A 27,540-nucleotide genomic window follows, 5' to 3' on the forward strand; every position below is an offset into this window, starting at 1 on the left:
GTTTGTGGGGCCACCAAAAGCAAATGTCTCTTGAACCTAGTCACCTGGGGGGACAAGTGTGGGAAAGTGCACCTGTGTTCCCATGAGAACCACTCAAGAGGAGCAGAAATCTTGTTTTGCTATTTCCTTAATTGCTACTAGGGCTGGGATTTTTTTCATGTTTATTGGCCCCTCCACATTTTTTTCTTTAAAAAAATTCACAAAGCATGTTTATATTTGTTAGCTCTTTTGATTCTCCCTATGATAGTGTGAAGACAGGGACAAAACGCTACCATTTCACACTCCCAGATCTAACAATAGCTACCAAGTAATTATGCCATGCGTTTCTTCTAACCTTCGCAATATCACTACGAGGTAGTTCTTACTATCCTCATTTTACAGATAAGGAAACTGAGGCTAAGTGACGCTGGTAGACTTGCCCAAGGCCACACAGCTGGTAACAGGGACTGGTAGTCACTTGAGTCCTACATCAGCACCCTTGCTACTACAGCAGCTCCTCCCCTTTCTAGAGGCCTAGATGGAAAGATGCTGGTGTCAGCGGGGGGCACAAAGGTCCACCCAGTCCCACACATGCAGAGAGGCATCATTTGTTGCTGATAACAAAGTCCTTGGTCTGCAGGGATGCCAGGTGTGGGTGGTGACCAAAGGAGCAGGGTCCATCCCATTTCCATCTAGGAAGATGTGACCTCTGTGAGTGAAGAGAGGTTCTACTTGGCTCCGTGTTCCATCTTGGCTCCGTGTTCCATCCCAAGATGTGGCATCATAGACCTGGACTGTACCATCAAAACCTGAGAATACAGAAAAGAGAGGCTTGACAATGAATCCCTAATTTTATTTGAAAATAATTTTCTTTCTATTTTTAATAGAGATGGGGTTTCACCATGTTGACCAGGATGGTCTTGAACTCCTGGCCTCAAGCGATCCTCCCATCTCAGCCTCCCAAAATGCTGGGATTACAGGCACCCAGACCCTAAAGTACTTTTTATAATTTGTTCTATGGTACCAAAACAGGCTATTGGATGAGGAATCAAGGCACTTAAAAGGCTAACCACGGGCAAGTAGCATCTGCCCTCAGTGTTGGCAGCTGATGACTCCGTGGGGCATGTAACCATGAGCATCCGTTGTGCACCTGTTATGCGTGAGGCTCGAAGGCTAATTCTGGACAAGTATTAGCTCTTTTAATCCTCAGAACTGTATGACACAGATACTGTTATTTTCCCCAGGAAACTGAGGCTTAAGAGACTTCTTCAAACCTTTTCAAGTTGCCCCAGAGTCCAGTCCCCTACCTCTGCGTCCCTTTCAGCAGATGGCCTTGTCTCCTACTCGATGGGGGAAACAGAAGCCTTTGGAGAGAAATACCTTCACGTCCCTGCATGATCTAGCTGCACGCACACTCATCCCATCCTGCCATCTTCCTGGTACTGAAGAGCCAGCCCCTCTACCTGAGCTTGGCTCTTCTGTTCTTTCTGGATCCTGGCATTTCCAATCATCCTTTCTTGCTCTCTTAATGATTTTTTTCAACCCCCACCTGCCTCGACGGATCCTTCCTGTTGGCTTTTAGATACCCACATTAAGTACCGCAAGCAACTAGCTACCACCAGACCAGAACCAGGGGCCTGCTGACCTAGCTGGCTTGCTACTTTTTTTTTTTTTTTTGAGACAGAGTCTTGCTCTGTCGCCAGTCTGGAGTGCAGTGGCGTCATCTCAGCTCACTGCAACCTCTGACTCCCGGGTTCAAGCGATTCCCCTGCCTCAGCCTCCCGAGTAGGTGGGACTACAGGCGTGCACCAAAACACCCGGCTAATTTTTTTTATTTTCATAGAGACGGGGTTTCACCATGTTGGCCACGATGGTCTCGATCTCCTGACCTTGTGATCCACCCGCCTTGACCTCCCAAAGTGCTGGGAATATAGGTGTGAGCCACCGCGCCCGGCCAACTTGCTACATTTCAAAAGGCAAGTAGGCTGAGAAGTACCCTTGAGGTGCTGTCCCTGCTGCTTTTTTTTTTTCTTTTTTTTTTCTTTTTGAGACAGTCTCGCTCTGTCGCCCAGGCTGGAGTGCAGTGGTGCAATCTCAGCTCACTGCAAGCTCCGCCTCCCAGGTTCACGCCATTCTTCTGCCTCAGCCTCCTAAGTAGCTGGGACTACAGGCGCCTGCCACCATGCCTGGCTAATTTTTTGTATTTTTAGTAGGGACGGGGTTTCACTGTGTTAGCCACTGTCCCCTTTTCTTTCTGACCCAGCCCGATGTCTGTCCCAGTGTCTTACTGTCTGCAGGCCCCTCCACCAACCTGAGACCTGAATTCCTGCTAGGCTAGGAAAGGCCTGCTGCCAATGTGTGGAAGTTTAGTAGCCAGGGTAGGAAAAGGCCTGCCACTGAAGAACCTGGAGAGTTCGAATTTCTCTGTGAGCAACTTTAACTCCTGGAGCCAGGTTTATCATGGTGCTGGAGGCTCCTTCCTGAGCACCCAACAGTCTCCTGGAAGAAAGAGATCAGATAACAAGACGAAATCCTGCTCGGCAGTACCTGAGATGGCCAAGCAATTCTTCAGGCCTGGGGCCCAAGTCACTCGCAGCAGCTCTGGGTCAGGGCTCGGTACGGATACTGGGCACTGGACTGAGCTCACAGGATGGCAGAGATCCCGGGGGTCAAGAAGACAAAGACGCCCATCTGAGCCAAGGCTGGCAATGCTGGGCCCAGGGCCCTGGCCCCAGCTCCCAACTTCAGCACACCATCTCTCTCCACCAGACCCAGGGCCAGGGCTGCGATTCTCCAATGGTGCCCACTTCTGGCGGGTGTCAACAAGCCCCAGCCGGCCCGAAGCACAGCAGAAGGCAAAGGTGTCTGCATCTAGGACCTGCAGGCTACTCAGCTCCTCACTGTCACTGACATCTGGAAGACCGACAGCAAAGGAGACAAGCGGCTGGAGGCAGATGGGTCTGGCAATTTGGCAGGGCTGGCTGGTCACAGGTCCCTTCCCACCAGTCCCAGGCAGAATAAATCACATCTCCCTTCCCACTCATCTCACCATTGTCTGCTCAGCTGGTTGGGTGTTGGTCCCTGGGACTGCCTAATCCTGCCCCAGCATAGGAGCCCTTAGAGGCCAGGGCTTACCTCTTATTCACTGTATATCCCCAACACCTGGCACAGAGAGTTGAACTCAGTTTTTATAGTGGCTGAGTTGGGCTGGTGGGTGATGCCGGCTGGAGCAGCAAGCAAGGGACAAAGTACCATGGTACCTGAGGTGTACGTGGTCTTCCGGGACTCCAGATCAATGACCTGCAGACTGCGGAGCCTCGCCCCATGGAGGACTCCGGGTGCCAATGTGGAGAAGACGGCCACCCTAGGCCAGAGACTCTCCTCTTTCTCATGCACAGCAATGGTGCTGACAGCTTTAATGACATCTAGGGGAAAACGAAGAGGCCAAAATCCAGAACTTTAATGAAGGTTTGAAACATGACAGGCCGCCAGCTGTCTTCCCCTGTACATTTAGAAGATCAAGGAAGAAAAGGAGCTGCCGGCTGGCAAGAGATGATGTTGAGACATAACTACTCTGGCTTATGTTTACATTTTTGAAACCATCAGAAACATTTCAATTTCTTTATTATTTGTCTTATAAACTGTTTTTTGCAAATGGAAGACAATGCCATCTCAAAACCCAAAAAGCAATTCTGGCTTTTTATACTTTTGTGGAGAACAGGTAGAAGACAAGAAAAGGAATGAACATGCTGCTGATGTCACTTACCCCTTCAGCGACAAGAAACAGGTACAGAATTCATGAACTGATATTATTTCTTCAAAAACATGTTCCATGACCTCGAGTGACTTGCTAAAGCCTAGCAAGTACAGGTCACATTACAGATGTCATTGTCTTGTAAGGTGGACAAGAAAGTCCACATCTTTTTTACACTGAATGGAACATCCTTGGCTTTGAGTCAAGTTTTGTTTTGGTTCTTTTGTTTTTTTGAGACAGAATCTCACTCTGTTGCCCAGGCTGGAGTCCAGTGGCACAACCTCAGCTCACTGCAGCCTCCGCCTCTCAGGTTCAAGAAATTCTTCTGCCTCAGCCTCCTGAGTAGCTGGAATTACAGATGTGCACCCTCATGCCCAGCTAATTTTTTTGTATTTTTAGTAGAGACGGGGTTTCGCCATGTTGCTCGGGCTGGGCTCAAACTCCTGGTCAGGTGACCCACCTACCTTGGCCTCCCAAAGTGCTGGGATTACAGGCATGAGCCACTGCGCCCAGCCAAGTTTTAGTTTTTATTTGGTTGTCTCCACCTGCTTGGTTAGCAGGCAGGTTCTCCTCTCTGTATTCTACATCTGAGGCTTCTCTTAATATATGCTTAATGCTGCCAAAGAGGTGAGCTCACCTGAGCAGCCTAAGCTCTGCCCTTGCCACTGCCCCTGCCTAGGGAGAGTAGTTCTCTGGATGAACTCAATTCCAGGAGCAGGTTACAGGAAGCTCCATTTGGGGCTTGGATGCCATGCTATGGTTGCTAATTCACCTTGTCTGCATTAAAGTAGATTAATTCCCACCTGGCTCTGAGTCTACTTCTTCTTTTTTTTTTGGAGACGGAGTTTTGCTCTTGTTGCCCAGGCTGGAGTGCAGTGGCATGATCTCGGCTCACTGTAACCTCCGCCTCCCGGGTTCAAGCAATTCTCCTGCCTCAGTCTCCCCAGTAGCAGGGATTACAGGTGCCTACCACCATGCCCGGCTAATTTTTTGTATTTTTAATAGAGACAGGTTTCACCATGTTGTACAGGGTGGTCTTCAACTCCTGAATTCAAGTGATCCACCCAGCTCAGCCTCCCAAAGTGCTACAATTACAGGCATGAGACTGTCCCCAGCCTGAGTCTACTTCTTAACTGGCTCAGATTAGGGGACAGGGGTGTATGAGTCACACTTTCCTAGAACCCCAAACCCCATCAAGTCAAATTCACTCACCACTGTCCTCTGCAACCTGCCACACCTGCAGATAACAACCTGGAAGGCCACTGGTAACCAGCAATCTATTCAGAAAAGACAAAATCAGTCCAGACCACGGGGAGCTTATCCACACAGGTCCCTTCCCCTTTCCAGCACACTTAGCTTGGGACTCCACTTCCCATATCAGGACATCTTACTGCAAGATCATCAAGGCCAACCACCCTCATTTCACAGATAAGGAGCAGGCTCAATCAACTTTAGGGAGACTGAGCCCAAGCTTCCATGTGTCATGATGGTCACCTACAGAGGACACAAGTATGGGGCCAAACACAACCTGACCCAGAGACTCTTGGCCTCTCCCAACTGAGCAATTATCACCCAAGAGCAACAGAAGAGCATTTTTCTGTCCCGTATCTATTCCCTGGAGCAACTCTGGTAGAACTGTTACTTACATTAGTCCAAGGGCTCTGGGGGGCTATGAAGCCACAGCAGTGGTTTCTTTGTATTCTAAATCTGTGTGTATCTGTGTGCACACACTTGTGCACTCACATGTGCCTGTGTGCTGAGGGGGTGGGAATGGAGATGAGGAGGCAGAATACCCCCAGGCATTTGCAGCCATCCCATCCCATCCTGTGTGGATGGCTGGATCACAAAATTGACCATACCTGGTATGTGGCACATGCTTTAGATCAAAGATAGACCTGTCTGAAAATCCTCCATGGCGCACTTTGAAATCTCTTTCTGGGAATAAGCCCTAAAATACAAAGGAGTAGCCAATCAGAGCCAGCTCTTCAAATGAACATTTCAGAGGAACTCTAAGTGAGGAGTCAGGTCCTAGCCTGGCAGGAGGCCATGGAAGCCACTCAGCTGGTGAAAGGGCGTTGGTGTCCTGGTATTTGGCAATGTTGGTCTCAGCTGCCTACACGTACAGCTTCCTTTTTCCTTTGCACATCCAAAACCCTTCTCCTAGCCTTTCACTAGCCCCTTTTACTACAGCACAAGCATTATACTCCAGGCCTTCCTAGAGAAGCCAGAGAAGCTTAACAGCTTCATCAAAGAGAGCAATGGACACATCCCCATTTCTCCCTCCATTCTCCCGCTGGAAGTCAGGTGGGTTCCTCTAACGATAAAAATTAACAATTACAACTTATCAGTATTCACTGTGTCAGGCGCAGTGTTTAGGGCTTTATCACATTTAATTCTTACAACCTCCTATGATATAGGTACTATAATTATCCCTATTCTACAAATGACACAACTAAGGCACAAGGAGCTTCAGCCACTTATATAAGGTCATACAAGTATTAAGTTGTGAATTTGAACCAAAGTCTGTCTAACCCAAGTCCACACTGTTAGCCACTAGGCTCTACTATCTCCATGTAAGGAACCAGAGGCAAGGGAAAAGGAGGTGGCCATAGAAGAAACAAGGCAAAGCTGGTGGTGAGCGGGGAGGTAACTCAGTTCTCACAGCTAGGCTCAGTCTGGGTGAACCCCTGACTCAAGCCTGACTGGAGATGGGGAAGATGAAGAACACTAGGTGCTACCCTATAGCTTCTGTAGCCTCTGGGTTTTATGAGTACAAATTTGGCTTTTTTTTTTTTTTTTAACTTTTTTTTGAGACAGAGAGTCTCACTCTGTAGCCCAGGCTGGAGGGCAGTGGCGTGATCTTGGCTCACTGCAACCTCTGTCTCCCCAGTTTAAGCTATTCTCCTGCCTCAGCCTCCTGAGTAGCTGGGACTACAGGTGTGCACCACCACACCCAGTTAATTTTTGTATTTTTAGTAGAGACGGGGTTTTGCCATGTTGCCCAGGCTGGTCTCGAACTTCCAACCTCAGGTGATCCGCCTGCCTCAGCCTCCCAAAGTGCTGGGATTACAGACATAAGCCACCACACCTGGTCTTTTTTAACTTTTTAAATTTTGTGAAGAGATGGGCTTGCCATGTTGTCCAGGCTGGACTTGAACTCCTAGGCTCAAGGAGTCCACCACCTCAGCTTCAAAAAGTGCTGGGATTATAGGTGTGAGTCACCATGTCAGTCTTACAAACTTGGCATTTTTCCTAAGCGTTCCCTCTTGAGATTATAATTCAGTATGTTTGGGAAGTATGCTAGGAATATGCATTTTAGCCAGCACTCCTAATGGCCCTGGTAGGGTGGTCCTCAGGCTACTTTGATAAAAACTGGGCCACATCTGCATGGGATCTAGCCTCTCCCAGGCTGAACAATGTTTTTCTATGTCCTTGTCTAGCCTCTTAGCCTCTTCTCTTCTAAACAATTAGACTCAACTCCATAACATGGTGAGGCCCTAAGATAAATTTATTTACTTATTTTTGTGAGACGGAGTGTCACGCTGTTACCTAGGCTGGAAGTGCAGTGGTGCCATCTCAGGTCACTGCAACTTCTGCCTCCTGGGTTTAAGGGATTCTCTGGTGCCTCAGCCTCCCCTGAGTAGCTGGGATTAAAGGCATATACCACCACACCCGGCTAATTTTCTTTTTCTTTTTTTTTGAGACGGAGTCTCACTCTGTCACCCAGGCTGGATGCAGTGGCTTGATCTTGGCTCACTGCAAGCTCCACCTCCCAGGTTCAAGCAATTCTTCTGCCTCAGCCTCCTGAGTAGCTGGGACTACAGGCGCACGCCACCACACCCGGCTAATTTTTGTATTATTAGTAGAGATGGGGTTTCACCATATTGGCCAGACTGGTCTCGAACTCCTGAACTTGTGATCCGCCCACCTCGGCCTCCCAAAGTGCTGGGATTACAGGCGTGAGCCATGCGCCTGGCCAAATTTGTTTTATTTTTAGTAGAGATGGGGTTTCACCATGTTGGCCAGGCTGGTCTTGAACTTCTGGCCTCTAGTGATCTGCCCACGTTGGTCTCCCGCTCCCAAGGTGCTGGGATTACAGGCATGAGTCACCGCGCTCGGATTGTTTCTTATTTCATTAAATAATTTAAAACAAAACAAAATAAAAAAGGCCAAGTGCGGTGGTTCACACCTGGAATCCCAGCACTTTGGGAGGCAGGAGGATTGCTTGAGCTCAGGAGTTTGAGAACAGCTTGGCAAGACCCCATCCCTACCAAAAAATACAAAAATTAACCAGGTGTGGTGGCACATGCCTGTGGTCCCAACTACTCGGGATGCTGAAGTGGGAGGATGGCTTGAGCCCAGGAGGCAGAGGTTGCAGTGAGCTGAGATCGCGCCACTGCACTCCAGCCTAGGTGACAGAGTGAGACCTCAAAAAAAAAAAAAAAAAATTTTTTTTTTAAGAAGTTTGGGGCCAGGAGTGATGGCTCATGCCAGTAATCCCAGCACTTTGGGAGGCCAAAGCAGGCGGATCACTTGAAGCCAAGTGTTCGAGACCAGCCTGGCCAACACAGTGAAACCTCATCTCTACAAAAAAATTTAACAATTAGCCAAGCATGGTGGCACATGCCTGTAGTCCCAGCTACTTGGGAGGCTGAGGCGGGAGGATCACTTGAGCCTGGGAGGTTTAGACTGTAGTGAGCCAGGGATCACGCCACTGCACTCCAGCCTGGGTGACAGAGCAAGCCCTTGTCTCAAAACAAAAAGGAATTCAGGAGCAAACACTCAAATTCCTGCCCCCACATGGCCCTTCAAGGTCATCTGCCTGCATGCCTCACTCCTCCCTTGTCCTCTGATGACTAATACCATCCCCTGGACTCCTGATCTATCCTCACCTTCTATTCCTGGAAGCAGGAGCGTGTTCCCTGTGATATTCCCTCATTTTCACCCTCTCCCTCTTCAAGGGTTACTTTCCCATAGCTTGTAACTCTGCTCAAGCCTCTGTGTTTAGGAAACCTTCCCTCAGATCTGTGTTTCCGACTAGTTGCTGCTTTAGCTTCTTCCCTCCTACATTTTGTAACTCTGCTTCCTCTTCATTTTTAGTCTTTGGGCCTGACCACCACCAGCAAAAATCCTGTAGCAGAGGTCACCAAGAGTTTCCCAATTGCCAGTCTTATGAATGAACTCAATTCCTCATCTGAATGATTTTTTTTTTTTTTTTGAGATGCAGTCTTGCTGTTGCCCAGGCTGGAGTGCAGTGGCACGATCTCAGCTCACTACAACCTCCTCCTCCCGGGTTCAAGCAATTCTCCTGCCTCAGCCTCCTGAGTAGCTGGGATTACAAGTGTGCGCCACCACGCCTGGCTAATTTTTGTATTTTTAGTAGAGACGGGGTTTCACCATGTTGGTCAGGATGGTCCCGAACTCCTGACTTCATGATCCGCCCAACTCGGCCTCCCAAAGTGCTGGGATTACAGGCGTAAGCCACTGCACCTGGCCTTCAATTCTTCTCTCAATGATTTTATTGGAACTCTAGACAGCTACTAACTCTTTTTTTCTTGAGAAGTTCTCTTCTCTTGGCTTCAGAAACATTGACCTTTTCTGAGATTCCTCCTACCTCAGAGGCTGTTCTTTCTTAGTATTCTTTGGGGAGGGGGGGTGCATCTTCCTGTACTCATCCCTTAAATGTGTTCCCTGAGGTTCCGTCCTCACTATATTCTCCTCACTCCTTATATACCACACATTCACTAGGTGACTTTAACCACTCTACGCATTTCAACTGCCCTCTATATCCTTAATCGCTCCCTAAATCTATTTCTGATAAAGTATAACTGACCTCCTCCTCTGATAGCCCTCTGTAAACCACGAGACATTCTACAGCATTTATCTCTGTGCATATGTGCCTCCCTTTGTTAGACTAGAAGGGCAGGCCTAGCGCTTTCTCTCTTTCTAGTATCCAGGACAATACCTGGTAGATAACAGGAGCTCCACAAATGTTTAATAAATAAAAGTTGACATACTCAGCATTTATATTTTAAGTTACCTTGTTTTCCTTTACAGAAAGTCTGAGAGGTAATTTCAGATGAAGAATTTCATTCTTTTTCAGGCTTTCATAGCCAGCAACAAAGACTCCTGGAAAAAGAAGCAGAGGTAGCTGTCACAAATTGTTAGAAAGATTGCAGACCATGGATAGGTCTACAAACTCTCACCCAATCCCCCGAAGTAAGGATACATTCCTTCACTGTGCAGCCTTGTATGGAGGAATTGAGTACCTGGTTGTGTCTTTTTCAGACAAGGTCTCGCTGTGTCAGCCAGGCTGGAGTGCAGTGGTCCGATCACAGCTCACTGCAGCCTCAACCTGCCAGGTTCAAGTGATCCTCCCACCACAGCCTTCAGAGTAGCTGGGATTATAGGCGTGAGCCACCATGCTCGGCTAATTTTTGTATTTTTTGTAGAGACAGGGTTTCCTTGCTTAGGTTAGTCTCAAATTCCTGGGATCAAGCAGTCTGCCCGCTGCCTCAGCCTCCTGAAGTGCCCAGCCTGAAGACTTTTTTTGTTAGCCACGCTGGAATACAGTGTCGTGATCTCAGCTCACTGCAACCTCCACCTCCTGGGTTCAAGTGATTCTCCTGCCTCAGCCTCCCCAGTAGCTGCTGGTACACAAGTGTGCACCACCTCGTCCGGCTAATTTTTGTATTTTCAGTAGAGACGGGGTTTCACCATGTTGGCCAGACTGGTCTCGAACTCCTGACCTCAGGTGATCCGCCTGCCTCGGCCTCCCAAAGTGCTGGGATTACAGGCGTGAACCACTGCTCCTGGTCAGAGATCTTAATAAGAGGAATATTAGTGCTGATGGGGCATCAAATTGCTACAAGTGACTCTCAGGTGCCCAGAAGAGTCGGTTGGGTCCCTCTAGGCTTAGCTCCTGAAACCCAGCTCAGGAGTGAGATTCCCTCTCCTTCAGGGCTAGGAAGGTATACCACCTTTGTCATCAATCCATTCAAGGACTCGAGTGGCTCCTGACAGGTCGAATGCATAGAAATCCTGGTACCTGCACAAAAGGGACACAGAATCACACGATGCACAGCACTTCACAGCTCAAAGAACTCCAAGATGGCAGCCGCATGGTTCAGTGGCCCAAACTCTGGAGTCAGGCAGACGTGGGACTGAGTTTACTTCCCATTTTACTCCCTGTTTCTGGGACCAGGCCAGTCCCTTGATGTCCCTGAGCCTCGGTCCTCATGTGTGGACGTCCCAGGGTACCCAGATTTCCCAAGGTTGACGTGAGGAATCAATGAGATCATCTGTGTTCTGAGCTGAACTCAGAAGCTGGCGCAAACTAACTGGGCACTGCGTCTTCACAAGCGCGGCTCTTACTAGTAATCTCACAACGCGCGCACGCAGGAAGGAGGCATTTCCTAGAGATGGGGGCCTAGGCCCAGGCGGAGTCCTCCACGGTGGCGAGCCCCGAGGCCACAGCTGGCCCACTCTGCACCAGGATCCCCAACGTGCCTCCACCCACACCCATCCGCCCGCCAGGCAAGCTCCAGGCCCAGCTCCCATCTCCCATCTCCCAGCCCCGTACGATTTACAAGCGCAAGGATTCCACCAGCCAGTCGTCCCCAGGATCCATGGCAACGACCGCTTCCGGCGTCTCACTTCCGCCTGCGAGCCTTCGGGGGCCGCGCGGCTCTCGCGAGATGTGGGCAGGGCCTCCCGTTAGGGGCGGGGTTAAGAGGCTGAGCTGCGGCCCGGCATGGGTGGGTTACGGGTTTTCTCCGCGAAAGCTCCGGGAAAAGTGACCTGAAATCGGGACTTTCCCGCTGTCAGCTCCAAGCAGGACCTGAGGACCAAATGATCGCCCGTTTTAGGGCCAGGTGTTTGCAGCCCAAGAGAGGGGCAATGAATGCTCCAAGGCCAGAAATAATACAGGACCGCCCGGTTAAATTAGAATTTCAGAAAAACGGTGAATAATTTCTTTCTTACGAGTATGTTCATGCAATATTTGGTACATTTTATTAGATAAAATTATTGTTTATCTGAAATTCGAATTTAACTGGGTGTCCAGTATTTTTATTTGCTAACGCTGGCAACCCTTCTGACGGCCAGAGAAGAGAGGAAGCGGCCGGCAGGGTCTGGATCCCAACTCGGCGCTCCCCTCCAAGTCCGGCGGGGGGATTGAGTAAAGTCCGGCAGTGTAGTGTTTGCAGCCCCCTTTTACTAGCGAGGAAACTAGTGACACTTGCCTGCGCCAGTAGGTGGCAGAGATGAGAGTAGAACCCCGCGCTTGGCACGAAGCCTGGCATGCAACAGGCGTTATTTGCTTGCTGAATGAATGGGTAGGAGGCCAGAGTCAGTGCCAGGCTGGTGCCATGGCATGGGGTATTCTGGACTTTTTGAGCCAGCCCCATCTCACTGAACACTCTGCCCTCCAGCCCCCTTTTCCTCCCATCCCCTAAAAGACGGGTGAAAGGAGAGGACCAGGCATTGTATGTAGAGAGCAAGGTTTTATTCACCAATTCAACAGGGAAGCAGGAAATACAGCAGGAACATAATCTGTGTCTGCATCAGCGATATTTCTGGTGACCCAACCAGAAATCACAGTAATGGAGTAACAGAGATTTGAGCTCAGGATTTACATCCAGATGGGGCCATCACCAGGATCCCATTCAGCACCTTCCCTGGGTGGGCACAATCTAAGCCACGCTGTTGTGTCTGCCCCATTATTGGTGTCATTTCTGCAGTATTTGTACCAGCAGCCTCCTGTACTGAAGAGAAACAACAGAAGAATTGAGCCAGGGAGGGGCTCCTGATAAAGATAGGGGCATCCTGCCATTCCTAAGTGCCAGATGTCTGCAGAGGTGGGCACCAGCAGGCTGTCAGCTGAGGCAGGCCCCAGAGCACCCTGAATTGCCTTGGAGGGGTCGGGGCAGTAGTTTTCTCAGAACACAGCCCCAATCACCCAGGGTGGTCATGACAGTCAAAGAAGATCGTGGAAGAAAATCCAAATACAGTGCCTGGTGCTGGGCTAGTGTCAGCGTCCTCACTTCCCCACCCCAGCTCTGCCCCAGACCTCACTCTGAAGCCCCAGACCTAGGCACTGCTGCTTCTGAGATTCTCTAGTTGGTCTGCATGTGTCAGAGCTTCAAAACCAAGGGCACTAGAGGTGACATTGTTTCCCTTCAGACTCAGCCAGCCCAAGCTCCTAGGCCTTACATCTGAGGTCCTCAGGGGCTGCTGGTTCTGTGCTTCAGGAAGTCAGGGATGTTGGTTGAGGCTGGGTTGGACCTTTTCTAGGGAATGCCTCTCCCTTCAAAATGCACACACTATATGCTAGGCACAGTGGGGGATATGAAGGCGAGTCTACAACAGGTCCGCCAGGGAGCTCACAGACTGATAAGAGCTCCCATCTACTAAGGGCTGTCTATGAGCCAGGCACCATGCTGAGCATTTGACATAAATGGTCTCATTTAATGGGAGATGGGCCTTATTATCTTCATTTTATGGGTGAAGAATATTGAGGCTTTAGAGAAGTTAAGGGACATTTCTAAGGTCATACAGCTACTAAGTAGCTAGGTTATGAGCCCAGCACGTTGTAGTCAGAACCCACATTCTACCACATCACACTGCCTTCTGCACACAGCAGCAGGACCAGGGAGCGTGGTGTGCAGTAAGGACAGCACCAGGAGCAGGCAATGAAGGAGTTGCCACTCAGCGGGGCTATACCTTGAGGCTGGCTTGGCTCCAGCTTTGGAGTCTTGAATCCCATAGATCAGTGACTGACAACCAATAATGATTTGGGGCTCTCTCCCCCAGCAGACATCTGGTGATGTCTGGAGGTCTTTTCAGTTGTCACAACTTGATGGGGGGGAAGATGCTACTGGCATCTAGTATGTAGAGACCAGGGATGCTGCTAAACATCCCATGATGCACACGTCAGCCCTCACAAGAAACAATGATTCAGCCTAGAATGTCAAATGTACTGAAGTTGCTAAACCCTACCACTGGATACTGAGGCAGATGAGAGAATGGGAAGAGCTCCAGTCCAGGTGAATAAGGTCCAGACTCTGTCTTGGCTGCTGACTTCTCTTTCCCTCTCTGGGCCTCAGGGTCCCATTCCGGCCACAAGCATACACAGGACACAGCAAAGGTGGACTTGACTAATGCAGCAGGGAACAGCACGGGTGGGACAAGACTGTGTAGACTGGGGGAGAAAGGTCCTGCTCCAAAAGGCTGATGATCCCAGTCTGTTACTTTAGACTGGGTGATGAGTCAGGGGAACTTCTTTCCCTACTTCTTGCCCCATGGGGTCTGCTGGGAAGGTCAGCTTCCTTTCTTTGGACTGTTCCTCCTTTGAGCTCTGCCTCAAGAGGGAAAAGCCTGGAAACCTGGCTTTCTGGGGTCCACACCCATAATGTCCTAGTCAGACAGTCACACCCTAATACAGTACTGGGTGGTAATTCCTCCCATGCAGGATCCGGGAATGGCCCCAGCTGGGCCCTCCTGACATTGGAGCAGGGGCCCGGCTCACCTGGATTTGGGGTGCGGGGCGGCTGAGGCTCACGCCCAGAGCCTTCTTTAGCAGGAGGATCCCGAGCAGATCATGACTCAGCTGCAGTCGCTGGTCCCTCAGGGAGGTGTGGGGAGCTGTCCCCAATGGGGATGGGCTGGAAGGGTCCAGACTCTTCTTGCCCATGAAGTGACCTGGAAAGGAGGTGTCCAGGCACAAGGAAGTCAAGCAGCCAGGATCCTACCTCAGGGGAAAAGTTCCTCATCTCTCCCACGTTTCCGTTCTTGTGGCGGGAAGATACTTAACCTTCCTCCTCTTGGTGCTTCCACCTCACCAAGGAGCCACAAAGGTGTCTGGGTGGTGGCAAAGCCTGCTCCCTCAGCTTTTCCTGAACAGGTAGAGAGGATGGCACAGCTGGCAGGAAGGTGGGATGGTCCAGGGCCAGGGAGAAACTCTGCTAGTTGTGTGGGCTGCTTGGACAAGGGACGAAAAAGGGCAGGGTAGGAAGTGGAGAGTGAAGAGGTGCCTGGAAAGTGGAGGTGCAGCAAAAACACACCAGCGGTTAGAAGATTCGGTTAAGTCTCGCCTAAGGTAAGGGGCACCGGCTGGCAGTGGGATTTAGGATCTAGCCCAGCCCTGTCTTAAACTGGCTGCGCGACCTTAGCCAAGTCACTGACCTGTCCGGGTCTCAAGTACATATCTATTAAATTAGATGAGCCCCAGGGTTTTCCACCTGCTCCGACACTAGTGTCCGTGGCTGAGGAGCGGCCAGAGGGTTGAGAAGGAAATGGGGTCTGAACTGCATGAGGGGCGCTTGCTTGCTCCGTCCCCAAAGACTTACCGGTAGCCCAGAGGTTGCCTCGCGAGTGCACTCGGATCTTGCTGGCTCGGCTGCGGGGCTCCGGGAGATCCCAGCTCAGCGGGGCGACGCCGGCAGCGAGCAGGGCGAAGAGCAGGAGGCTGCCGAACATCCGAGCGCCCCCCGCCCGCCGGGCCATGGCTGTGCCCGGGCCGCGGCTTCGTTCGGGCGCGCTTCCCGGCCGCTGGGCTCCGGGGCTGCCTTCGATCCTTTTAAATCCGCGCCCCTGGGGGCGGAGCCTGCCCTGAGCAGCGGAGCCATGCCCCGCGCCCGCCGCCCTCCCCGCCGTCCCCACCCTCCCGCTAGGTTACCAGGCAGGGGCACCCCCTTTGGGCCGCCCAGAGACCTGCACACCCACACTCTGGCCCGCACGCGGGCACCGCTTCCGCCAGGGGCTTCTGGCGGAAGCCCACCACCTTCAGGCTAAGGACCGGGCACCGGCCAAACAGGGGCCCGGCCCCGGCGGCGGAGCCGCTTCCCCTGGCCCTGCCTTGCCACCCTGCCACGGCTTTCGGCCAAATAGGCACTTCAGCCCTCTGAGCCTCTTTTCATGAGGGTAGAGGTCGGGCGAGGAGCTCTCCTCCCGGGTAACAGCCTTTTTTTTTTTTTTTTTCTGAGACAGGATCTGGCAGTATCGCGCAGGTTGGAGTGCGGTGGCGCGATCACGGCTCACTGCAAACTCAACCTCCAGGGCTGGGCTCAAGCCTCAGCCTCCCCAGAAGCTGGGACCACAGGCACACGCCTTCATGCCTGGCTTTTTTTTTTTTTTCTTTCCAAGAGACTGGATGTCGCTAGGTTTCCCAGGCTAACAGAGGCATTTTTACAGTATCCAGCCAAGTGCTAGGCACCAAAGGACTTCCATAAACTAATCCCCATCACCTCCGCCCTTTGGGGGAATCTGACCCGTGTTCACCTTGCTCTCTGCCCTCTCACAGCCAGCATCACAGTCTGGAAATGTTCTGGCACACAGTAGGTGCTCAGGATGGGAATGCAGAATGATGGAGGGTGGGACAAAGGGCCGCTTCTGAGGAACGGGCATCCAGCTGGAGGGCCTGGCTTATGGGCAGGAAGCAGACCTCTGGGTCAAGAAAGTGGAAAGAGCACTGCACCCAGGACTGCACTGCACCCAGGAGTCCATGTACAAGCTGTGACCCGGCTGAACCTCACTTTCTTCAACTGTAAAATGGTAATAACCACACTGCCCTAATTTTAATACTTTTACATGTTTTAGCATAAGTACTCTGTGGCCGGAAGCAGCAATTTTGTAGGACCTGCCCTCTCACACCTGGCACTTTGTTCTCCCCAGGAGCTGTCTGGACTTTCTTGGAAAGAACTTCTGGATAAGTGGTATCATATAATGAGCAGAGGAAAACACTGTGCTCCAGAAGAATACATTTATGTTTGCTTAATTAACTGAAACCCATTGTTCAGAGCACTACACTAGACACAAGAAGAGGGGCGACAGATAATTCCTTGCTCCCAAGGGAGTTAACCATCTCATTGGAGAGACAAGTACACAAAGGAGAGAGTGATGGAGGAGCGGGGGTGCAGACCACCCCTTGGACTCTGGATACCTCTGGAACACGGAACACAGTGGCTGTACCAGAACCTACTCCCATCTGGCTTGATAATGGGACCTGCTTCTAGGACTCTTGCTTAGTATCTAGCTCAGCAAGGTTGCTAGCTCTGTGGATCCCCATCCTAGAAGGGGAAGCTCACATGAAAAACTGGCTGTCATACCCAGCTGGAGGCCCAGCTTCCAGGAGCATGACACACAGGACAGGGACGTTTCATTTCTGGCCCTGGCTTTCCCCCCAATCTCCTTGCTTCTCACCTCCCACCCTGGCATTTACACCTCTCTGCTTTCTTGTCACAGCTTAGCCATGGTGTACAGATATAGCTCTTATCACCTCCCGGTAATCATTCCTTTGTGACCCCCCTCCCTCTCCTCTGCATCCATCAAACCCCCATCCTATCTTCTCTAGTCCATGGATAATAGAAATTAGCGTGAACACACAGAAGCTGGTACTGATTGAGTGCTGCATCACTTAAATGCTTGAAGGAATCTTATTTGGTAGGTTTCTGTCTCCTCATTTTTATAGGTGGGAACAGGCTAAGAGGTTTAGCCACTTTCCCAGATGTCCCACTGGAATCAGATTTCAGGTCTGTCTGGACCACTGCATCAGGCCCCCAAATCTATGCAGGGCAGATACAACTCTCCCTAAACCACACCCACTCCCATTGTACCATCTCAAATTTCAACACCAAGTTGTGTTTATGTATATCTCAGGAGGGAGAGGGAGTGGGCACTGCATTTCGAGTTTCACCTCTCTTCCACAGGTGACTGGACCTTGAGTTCTGCTAAGGTTATTTATACTTAAGCCAAGCTTCCTCTGACACAGCCTGGGTTCACAGCTGCAGCCACAGCTCTGAGGCTGGCCCCAGGCACCCTTGGGACCATTTGCTCTGTCAGCCTACTATAGAAAAAAAAAGGGGGGGCCTCTGAGGACCCTGGAGAAAACAGCAGGGGAGCACCTCCACAGACTTAGGAGCACTCACCTTAGGGAAAAAAATGGGAGGCACAGGGGAGAAGGTGGCTTGCTCAAGGGAGTGCTAGGCTCTAAGCTTAGCATGAGGACCTCAAATGCCAACTGCCTGTTCCCTAAGTCCACTCTGGTGGCAAGAGAAGTCCAAAGGCCTCCACTCCATGGGGAAAGGCTAGCATTGAATTGAATGGAGGTACGTGGGGAAGCTCTTCAGAACCCACTCTCGACCCTCCTAGGATTCTACAACATTCAAGGACATGCACAGAAAATGTGAGGCAGGTTCACAAAACAACCCATGGGGTAACTAAAAGGGTGAAAGATACATGGCAAATCCTATCATAGCTAACACCAGGAAAATATTTAAAGTACACCAAGTTTTTTAATTAAAAAATTGCTTCATCAAAAATAGCGATTAAGAATGGATATTACAGCCAGGAGCCAGGGCTCGCACCTATAATCTTAGCACTTTGGGAGGCTGAGATGGGCGGATCACCTGAGGCAGGAGTTCGAGACCAACCTGGCCAACATGGTGAAACCTCATCTCTACTAAAAATACAAAAATTAGCCGGGCGTGATGACAACGCACCTGTAATCCCAGGTACTCAGGAGGCCGAGGAAGGAGAATCACTTGAACCTGGGAGGTGAGGGCCGCAGTGAGCCAAGATCGCACTACTGCACTCCAGCCTGGGCAACAAGTGCAAAACTCCGCCTCAAAAAAAAAAAAAAAAAAAAAGAAAGAAAGAAAGAAAGAAAAAGAAAATAAATGACGGGAAACCTAGAGTTGTCACAACAGGATGTGTAAAACAGGGGTGTTCAATCTTTTGGCTTCCCTGGGCCACATTGGAAGAGGAATTGTCTTGGGCCACACATAAAATACACTAACATTAATGATAGCCGATGAGCTTAAAAAAAAAAAAAAAGTCACACACAAAATAATCTCTTACTGCTTTAGGAAAGCTTACGAATGTGTGTTGGGCTACATCCAAAGCTACTGGGCCGTGGCCGGACGTGGTGGCTCACGCCTGTAATCTCAGCACTTTGGGAGGCTGAGGCGGGTGGATCACGAGGTCAGGAGATCGAGACCATCCTGGCTAACATGGTGAAACCCCGTCTCTACTAAAAATACAAAAAATTAGCCGGGCGTGGTGGCGGGCGCCTGTAGTCCCAGCTACTCAGGAGGCTGAGGCAGGAGAATCTCTTGAACCCAGGAGGCGGAGATTGCAGTGAGCCGAGATCGTGCCATTGCACTCCAACCTGGGCAAAAAGAGAGAAACTCCGTCTCAAAAAAAAAAAAAAAAAAAACCTACTGGGCCGCATGTGGCCCGAGGGCCGCGGGTTGGACAGGCTTGGTGTAAAATCTCTATTTTGGCAAATCTTTTGAGCACAATCTCCAACTGTATGGGCTGGGGAGATGAAGAGAAACATCCTGGGATATCTCAGGCCCTACTCTTTACTTTCAGAGTGAAGAAGGGACCAGAGAACCAGGAAAACAGCAGAATCTTTAAGGGAAAATCAGGGATATTGGATACAATTTCTTAAACTCAGAGGGAATGCATAGGGATTACCTATAAAATCAGAACAGTAACCTCAAGAAGGAAATCTTTCGTAAATCAAAATTGCCAAAATACAAAAGTTTTTTTTTTTAATTTTTATTTATTTATTTATTTTTGAGACAAGGTCTTGCTCTGTTGCCCAGGCTGGAGTGCAATGGCATGATTTCAGCTCACTGCAACCTCTACCTCTCAGGCTCAAGCAATTCTCCTGTCTCAGCTTCCACTGCGCCCGGCTAACAAAATGTTTTCTTAAAGGCAATATTTGAAAAAAAGAAAATACCTACACCTAATGAGAACGTGATCATGACTCCAATGGTGGCTAAAAAACAAAGGCTGCTGATCAGCTAACTGATGCAGTACTCAGGAAAGCTATGAAAACCTAAGGAAGTGAGAAGCCCCAGGCCCAGCATTCTTAATTATTTGGGAGTAATATTCACATATGTTAGGGGACATTTCTGTAACTGGAATGAATACTCTTTAATCTCCAAAGAGGTTTAAATGCTTGGAAATCTGCCACAGAATCTCACTATTTCTAAGAGACTAATAATCTGAGCAATTCTGCACAAGAAAAACCTAGAGCCTCTAAAGAAGAATTCCCAAGGGCTTTGCAACTGTGGAATTTATTGCAAATAAAATAATTTCAATAGACTTTACAAAGGTAAAAGGACTGGGTTATGACATCCAGCATTGTGACATGGTAAAAGCAACAGACTTCAAATCTGGCTCTGCCATGCATGGACCAGAAGACTCTGGACAAATCCCTGAACTTCTCCTGGTTTCTCTCTTTTATAAAATGAAGGTCATTTAGAAGGTTCATTAAATAGAGAAGGTAAAAGTTTGTTATAAACTATAAAGCACTTAGAAGAGCTCCTGGCATATTCTAAATACTCACTATTATTAGCTCGACCTGGGAAAAGCAAAGCCTGCTTTAAATATGAAGCCCATCTCAGAGGGGGAAAAAGTTCCCTGGATAACAGCCATGGTGTTGACACAACAGTGCCTGGCTCTGGCAAAAATGCCTATTACATCAAAAATTGATAAACTAAAATGTCAGCCCATCTACCTCAACTCTTGACCAATTCCAAGAAAAAGGATTCTACACAGCATTCTATTTTGGCTTAAATAAGTTGTCAGGCTGAGAGCTTTGATCAAAGCTTGATGCTAGCCAATTTACTTACTTGCCTGACATTAAGTCTAGTATAAATTCTTCTAACTAGACTCCTTGAATTAAATCTGGAATACAGCTTACCAATCTAAGTAGACAGGCCAATTAAAGTAACAGTTTTAGAGAAATGATTCTTAATAAGAGTAGGTTGGGGCCGGGCACAGTGGCTCACGCCTGTAATCCCAGGACTTTGGGAGGCCGAGGTGGGCGGATCACCTGAGGTCAGGAGTTCAAGACCACCCTGGCCAACATGGTGAAACCCCGTCTCTAGTAAAAATAACAAAAATTAGCTGGGCATGGTGGTGAGCATCTGAATCCCAGCTACTTGGGAGGCTGAGACAGGAGAACTGCTTTAACCCAGGAAGCGGAGGTTGCAGTGAGTGGAGATTGCTCCATGGCACTCCAGCCTAGGCAAAGTGCGGAGTCTCACAAAAAAAAAAAAAAAAAAAAAAAAAAAAAAAAAGAGTAGGTGGAATTTGGGCGCAGTGGCCCATACCTGTAATCCTCACACTTTGGGAGGCCTAGGCGGGTGGATCACCTGAGCTCAGGAGTTTGAGACCAGCCTGGCCAACATGGTGAAACCCTGTCTCTACTAAAAATACCAAAAACTTAGCTGGGTGTGGTGGCAGATGCCTGTATTCCCAGCTACTTGGGAGGCTGAGGCAGGAGAATCACTCGAACCCAGGAGACAGAGGTTACAGTAAGCCAAGATTGCTCCATCGCACTCCAGCCTGGGCGACAAGAGTGAAACTCCGTGTCAAAAAAAAAAAAAAGAGTAGGTGGAATTTCAGAAATGCCTAAGATTGGTAGAACAAGGATAGGATATACAGTTTGAAAGTCATATTCAATATAATAATAACTGTATATGGGAAAGAAGTTATTATCGTTTCTATAATACAAACTTAAGAGAAAGCAAGATCAAATACTCTTGGCTGATGAGGATAAGAGGTTGGATATTATAGACTGGCGCGGTGGAAGGGTGTTTCTCAGAATGAAGAGGAGGTATGAGATTTTTGTTTCCCAAAAGAGGCCATGAGTTTTAAGATTAAGGAACGCTGTTCTACAGGAAAGTTGAAGATTCCTGGTTTAGATGGGTAGATGGTCTTTTGTGAAGTAGCTTTTTTGCAAAAGTTGCCAAACTATACCTACACTGGAACATTCGCTGAAATAGCGCTATCATTAGACTAAGTAGTACAGGGGTTATTGTAAAAAAAAAGTCACGCAGCACAGTTAAGAAATTTCTTGGTTTTCAGATACATTATAAGTTTTTTCTTTTAATTTCATTTTATACCCCTTCCATAAAGCACATAAATGACTAGTTCCGAACCTCTTTGCATTAGCAGCTAAGGACTGAGAGCCAAAGCTGTGGATCTATTCCAGTAGACAACAGAATCTTTTGATATGTCCTGTAGGTACTAACCTCACCTCTGATTTCTTTCTTTACTTTCTTTTTCTTTTTTTTTTTTTTTTGAGATGGACTCTTGCTCTGTCGCCCACACTGGAGTGCAGTGGTGCGATCTTGGCTCACTGCAACTTCCGCCCCCCAGGTTCAAGAGATTCTCCTGCCTCAGCGTCCCAAGTAGCTGGGATTACAAGTGATGGCTACCACGCCTGGCTAATTTTTGTATTTTTAGTAGAAACGGCATTTCACTGTGTTGCCCAGGATGGTCTTGAACTCCTGACCTCAAGTGTTCTGCCTGCCTCAACCTCCCAAAGTGCTGGGATTACAGGCGTGAGCCACTGTGCCCGGCCTCCTCACCTCTGATTTCATCCTTTTCTTCTCCCACATTTCTCTCAACCTGAATTCTTCAATTATTTTCTATTTCATCACATAGTACTGGAGGTATCTTTATGGAACAAGAGAGTATAAATAAGTTTAAAATATGCAAAGCACTGCAATAGGGACTAGCAGATATCAAAGGATGAATCAGAGGCTGACTCTGTCTTAATGCCCTCCAGGAGCCGACCCTCTGGTGGGGGAGAGAGACACACATAAGGCAAACCACTCTGAGGGCAATGTTCGAGAGGAGCACGAACAAAGTACGGGACAGTGCAGAGCAGGAAGTATGACATGGGCTCAGAAGCTCCATCCGGAGTAAGAAACACTCCTCTCTGGAGCTCCCTGAGCATCTCTATCATTGCACTTATTTTTATTTATGTACTTATTTTTTTGTGATTGCGGGAAGAATATAATTATACTTAAGATCCTATGTGGAAAAATCTGTTAATGTTCATTGCCCCTGTTAAGGTACTGAGCAGGAGGGACATGGTCTTATCCATCATCTTGGTATCCCCAGGGCCTAGCCCAAAATCTGGCACAGAGCAGATGCTCAATAAATGTCTGCTAAATGAATGAGAAAGCTTTCAGTAGGTAGGGAAGTGACCAGGCACTCCAGGCAGAGTGACCAGCATAAACAAAGACAGAATGTCTGTACCGTAAGACCAACGTCCAGGGTGCAAGAATGTGATGTCTGGTGAGAGTGCAGCTGGAAAAATCCTTAGGACCTAGAATGACACATGGAAGGCAACATCTTCACCATTTTTTGGTAAGCCCTGCGCATTCTAGTTTTGATAATGTTTTTTGGTTACACAGCATTCTTTCTATATCCAGAGAGGTTTTATTTGCTAATTGAATGGCAATAACTATGGTGGCTTCACACCCACCATAGTTGTGTGTGAAGGGTCATATTTGCTATTTTACTTCTGAAAGCCTACCTTGTATTACTTACTGTTCTAGCAAGAGACAGTAGTGGTGAAGATATACCTGGCTACAAAACAACCTGAACAGGCCGTCCTGAGTGAAAGAGCTGCTTGATGAAGGTAGACATCCATTTACCTAGCTAGAACCAGCTGGGTCATCTCTGAAGTTTAACAGTGGAAAATGTCATAAGAAGAGGCCCAGCCCTCAGATTCTGAAATCAGCCTCCATGCCACGTTCTGAGAGGTTAGCTAGACTTGGTAAAAGGCTTATGCAAATACTAAGAAATGCACTCAGGATAACAGAGAATTTCTCTATTCCAAGCCCTGGGTCTCTAAGAAGGAAGCCTGTGATTCCTTAAAGAAAAATGATACATGCCAATACTTCTCCCATCAAGAAAGAAGACACAACAGCCTAAGCCTAAGGACACACACAAAAAAGAAGGAAGCAGGATTAACAGTTAAAAATCTGGGAAGGGTACATGCTGTTTAAATGGAACCATGGAGAAAGTTTTCAGATTCAAATTTGGCAAGACCAAGAAAATGTACTTACTAAATAACAGGAAAGTACAGATCACTTTAATGATTCATATGCTCTGCCTCCAAATAACAGCTCAACAACAATGCTAACTGAAGCTACTGCCTCTGACTACAATGCATGATCGTACTGAACATTTAATAGATGCTGTTTGAGGCTACTGAGGAAAGACAGAACAGTGTCTATGAAATGGGGCTCCTGTCCTGGAGGAGCTTACAATCTGCCAAGGACCTCGAGGCCATATCCACAAATTTAAACCAACAGTGTAAGGGTGCAAATGCTGAGTGACAGCAGAACTTGTGAAGACGGTAAGACTCAGATAAACAGAAATAAGATGACATAATACAAGTGGAAACACTCAGCAGAGGAGGAAAAATAATACTTTTACACAACTGGTTGTGAATGAAATTTTTTTTTTTTTTTTTTTTTTTCTGAGATAGAGTCTCTGTCACCCAGGGTGGAATGCAGTGGCACAATCTGCAACCTCTGCCTTCCAGGTTCAAGCCATTCCCCTGCCTCCACCTCCCAAGTAGCTGGGATTACAGGCACATGCCATCAGGGCCAGCTAATTTTTGTATTTTTAGTAGAGACAGGGTTTCACCATGTTGGCCAGGCTGGTCTCAAACTGCTGACATCAAGTGATCCACCCACCTCGGCCTCCCAAAGCGCTGGGATTACAGGCATGACCCACCACGCCCAGCCCGAGTGAGTAAAGTATTAATGTCTTCCTCCCAATAAGTGTATAAGGAGGGATTGGATAGATGAGGACATAAGTACAAGGATGTTTGCACTCATAAGGATGCTTACTGTTGGTGGAATTCAAAGTTTGAATTCAATGTAGGGAAAGGGTAGTATGAACACAAAATTTATGGTCCAAACAAGAAGCATTTCTGAAAGTAAAAGGCAGGCTAAAACTAAGTATTAATAACAGGTGGTAATTATCCAAAACAGGCACAGACTGGCACACTGCAGGGTGACCAGTACACAAGCAACAGGGAGCCACTGAATAAGTATTTCTGGATTCAGGTGATGGCAATGAGAATGGAATGATGGGGTAAATGGAGGACTTAGTACGTGGCTAGATATGGTAGGGAAATGACAAATCTAGGTGAATATTCCTTCACAGAAAACATGAAATATGGAGGGGAAGTTTTCAGGAACTTGAGTTTAAAGACGGGACAATCAAGTGGAAGTGTCCAGAGGAAAGGGAGACATGGAACTAGAACTGAGGACAGACATTGGAAATAATTTAAAAAGATTGATTAGCAATATTGATTAGCGGTATAAGAGCAGACAAGTAACGGCCAAAGAGATAATCCCATTATCAATTTCTCATTTGAAGTTTGATCAATTTTCATACTCTTCTTCAATTCCTTTCACTCACAATGGTTGAGCCCTCCCAATTCTCCACTTGCCCTACCAAATCTCAAAGAGCTTATCACACCATTCAATTAGCAAATAAAACCTCTCTGGCATTTCTTACATTTGCAAAGAGCTTTTAGGATATATTTGCTAATAAAATCTCCCATTTTAAGTCTTATGTTTAGCACTAAACTAGACAAGATAAAAATTGGGAATATAATACCCCTCCCCACAAGTAATCTTTTTATTTTTGGCTAATGGAGTGATTCAAATATTATTAAATGATTTGATTACCTTTTCAGAGAAACTTAGTTGTTGCTTGCAACTACAGCATCCAGGAAAGGAGGAAAAATAATACTTATATAAAACTGGTTGCGAATATATGCAAGGGAAAAAAGTATTAATGTTTTCCTCCCAATACATTTATAAGGAGAAATCTGGAGTAGATGAAGATACAAGTACAAGGATGTTTACATTCAGGCAAGCTAGGATCACAGAGAACCCTAGGATCCCAACCTTGGCCAGCAAAGCACACTGCTTCTCCCCTAGAGTAGTCCTAGAAAGGCTGGTACAAAAACCAGCGTACTGATTAGGCTGAGCAGTGAACTGCATCTTCCACAGGTGATGAGGGGGGAAAAAATGGAATAAATGGCAATTTCCTGCTATTCCACACAGGGAATGTTCAGCTTCTGGTTCATGAGAAAATATAAGTACTATATACGCCTCACAGACAGGTTCAAAAAAGCATTTGTTAGCAGTGATTTGCCAAGTTTCATACTCTGTTGAGAATATTAAGAGCCCATATCCAAAGTTGGAAGGCTAAAGCCTGGTTAATGGGTTTAGGAAGGTACTATTCTCCACAGGGGAGGGCTTCAGAAGAGTAATTGTCCCTGTTCTCATGCCATTAGCATTACGGCATAGACTGATTTCCACTGCAGTTGAACAAATAATAGAAACTGTTCAAGTAGCCTAACACAGAAAACTCACTTTAAGATTTCACATTAATACAACAAGAGAACAGATAGAATTAAGAGTATTTTGTGCTCAAAAGATATTGGTTTACTCTATACTCCCTATTTCCCTCACTGCCTTGATATTAAAAGAAAACATACAATTGGGTTGTACACTCACTACTTTAAACTGCTTGCTTTAAGTCTGCATTAGAGAAATGCAAAGTCAGGCACTTGAGAGAACAGGTTCAGACAAATGAGACTTTAAAGACGCCAAGCAGAATGCTTGTCCTCCAGCCCTTTCCTCTGCCTCTAGATGCTAATGCACACTGCCTTGGTGTAGAAAGGACTGAAAATGTCTCAAGTGTAGAAAGGGTTATGACTTTTTATAACCAAGTGAGATTTTCTGAACCTCTCAGCAACACTAGCTGGGTTTTATACACATCTGAGTCATGGGAAGAATCAATTTTATGACTAAGAGATTTCCTATGACTGTCAGTGGCTACTTTTGCTTCACACACACATACACACACACACACACACACACACGCAAAACAGACAGACAAAAAAAACTAGTTGTTAGTATCAGAGCAACCTTCTTAGCTGAAGGACTGTTCACACCAAGCCTTTATATCCCCCAAGGGGTACTAAGAACCAGCCAAGGAAGGCAAATTTCAGAAGCTTTCCCGACAAACACAATTCAGGGATAAGGGGTTCAATGTGCAAAGTCTTTTATTTAAAATTTTAAAAGTTAAGACTTACGACCACCTCAGTATATGCCATTCCTAATAGAAGGAGGTATGACGGTTTCAAACTCGTGCAGAGCTGCATTTTCATTTACAAGTCTCTGTAGGCACTTTAGAAGTGAAGCTTGGCTTCAAAATACAAACACTGGGGGCTTTGGCTCAACCTTTTAATATAAAAAAATTCACTGATGTACAAAAATTTGAAAGTGTGACAATGACAATTATGAAATCCTGTGACTGAAAGTCCCCTCGAGTGCACTCTGTGGTGCACATGCGCCCGCCCACACAAACTCTGGCGTGGAAACATAAACTAATGCAAACCAGTGCTACCCAGAAGCACCAACACGTGTGTTCTCCATTCCACCAATCACAGACCAGTATCTACTCCAAACATCCAGTAATGAAAACTATGGCATCTTCCCAGGAACAGCAAGGCAGGCTTCTTACTCACGATGAACCAGCACGAATAAACCCAGCAAAAAGAGCACTGCATACTAGAAAATAAACACAGAACCACAAGTCAGAGAAGCGTTGAAAAGTTCAGAGGTTCTAAGAGTTAATTAACAAATTGGTCTTTGTGAATATATCGCTAAACTACCCAATTATTCTTTCATCTTTTAACTGTAATCCATTTAAAAGTTTCCAATACTAAGCAAAAGATCACATTTCTTTAAATAATTTTCTTTTTTTTTTTTTGAGACAGTCTCACTTTGTCACCCAGGCTGGAGTGCAGCAGCAACCTCCACCTATCATATTCAAGCAATTCTCGTGCCTCAGCCTCCCCAGTAGCTGGGATTACAGGTGTGTACCACCATTCCTGGCTAATTTTTTTGTATTTTTAGTAAAGACAGGGTTTTGTCATATTGACCAGGCTGTTCTCGAAC

The 27,540-nt window shown here is 47.5% G+C and overlaps 3 protein-coding genes across 9 annotated transcripts in view; all 3 read right to left on the bottom strand.

The window, feature by feature from the left end:
- Positions 1 to 144: 144 nt before the first annotated feature.
- WDR73 (WD repeat domain 73) lies at positions 145 to 11,426 on the bottom strand. Its single transcript, XM_001162099.8, has 8 exons — positions 11,323 to 11,426; positions 10,714 to 10,781; positions 9,774 to 9,862; positions 5,593 to 5,681; positions 4,946 to 5,010; positions 3,240 to 3,404; positions 2,527 to 2,892; positions 145 to 788 (listed from the first exon to the last, which is right to left on the bottom strand). Exons 1-8 carry the CDS (start codon positions 11,361 to 11,363, stop codon positions 535 to 537), a joined length of 1,137 nt encoding a protein of 378 aa, XP_001162099.1. The 5' UTR covers positions 11,364 to 11,426; the 3' UTR covers positions 145 to 534.
- Positions 11,427 to 12,217: 791 nt separating this feature from the next.
- On the bottom strand, positions 12,218 to 26,521 carry NMB (neuromedin B). 3 transcript variants are annotated; one of them, XM_009429736.5, is made up of 3 exons: positions 15,082 to 18,753; positions 14,262 to 14,434; positions 12,218 to 12,493 (listed from the first exon to the last, which is right to left on the bottom strand). In XM_009429736.5, exons 1-3 carry the CDS (start codon positions 15,236 to 15,238, stop codon positions 12,359 to 12,361), a joined length of 465 nt encoding a protein of 154 aa, XP_009428011.1. In that variant the 5' UTR covers positions 15,239 to 18,753; the 3' UTR covers positions 12,218 to 12,358. The 3 variants fall into 3 exon arrangements, with proteins under 3 accessions (XP_009428011.1, XP_001162171.1, XP_009428012.1); XM_001162171.8 differs by having other exon boundaries at positions 12,218 to 12,498; positions 15,082 to 18,746; XM_009429737.5 differs by lacking the exon at positions 12,218 to 12,493 and having other exon boundaries at positions 14,262 to 14,766; positions 15,082 to 26,521.
- A 103-nt stretch (positions 26,522 to 26,624) lies between these two features.
- The window catches only part of SEC11A (SEC11 homolog A, signal peptidase complex subunit), a 67,606-nt gene continuing 66,690 nt past the window's right edge, over positions 26,625 to 27,540 (bottom strand). For all 5 annotated transcript variants that reach the window (XM_510560.7, XM_063795335.1, XM_009429739.5 and 2 more), the window contains one exon: positions 26,625 to 27,150. In XM_510560.7, coding sequence (XP_510560.3) covers positions 27,100 to 27,150 — 51 coding nt within the window. In that variant the 3' untranslated portion in view covers positions 26,625 to 27,099. The remainder of the gene's footprint in view (positions 27,151 to 27,540) is intronic.

This window comes from Pan troglodytes, chromosome 16 (assembly GCF_028858775.2).
Source record: "Pan troglodytes isolate AG18354 chromosome 16, NHGRI_mPanTro3-v2.0_pri, whole genome shotgun sequence".
Lineage (NCBI taxonomy): Eukaryota > Metazoa > Chordata > Mammalia > Primates > Hominidae > Pan > Pan troglodytes.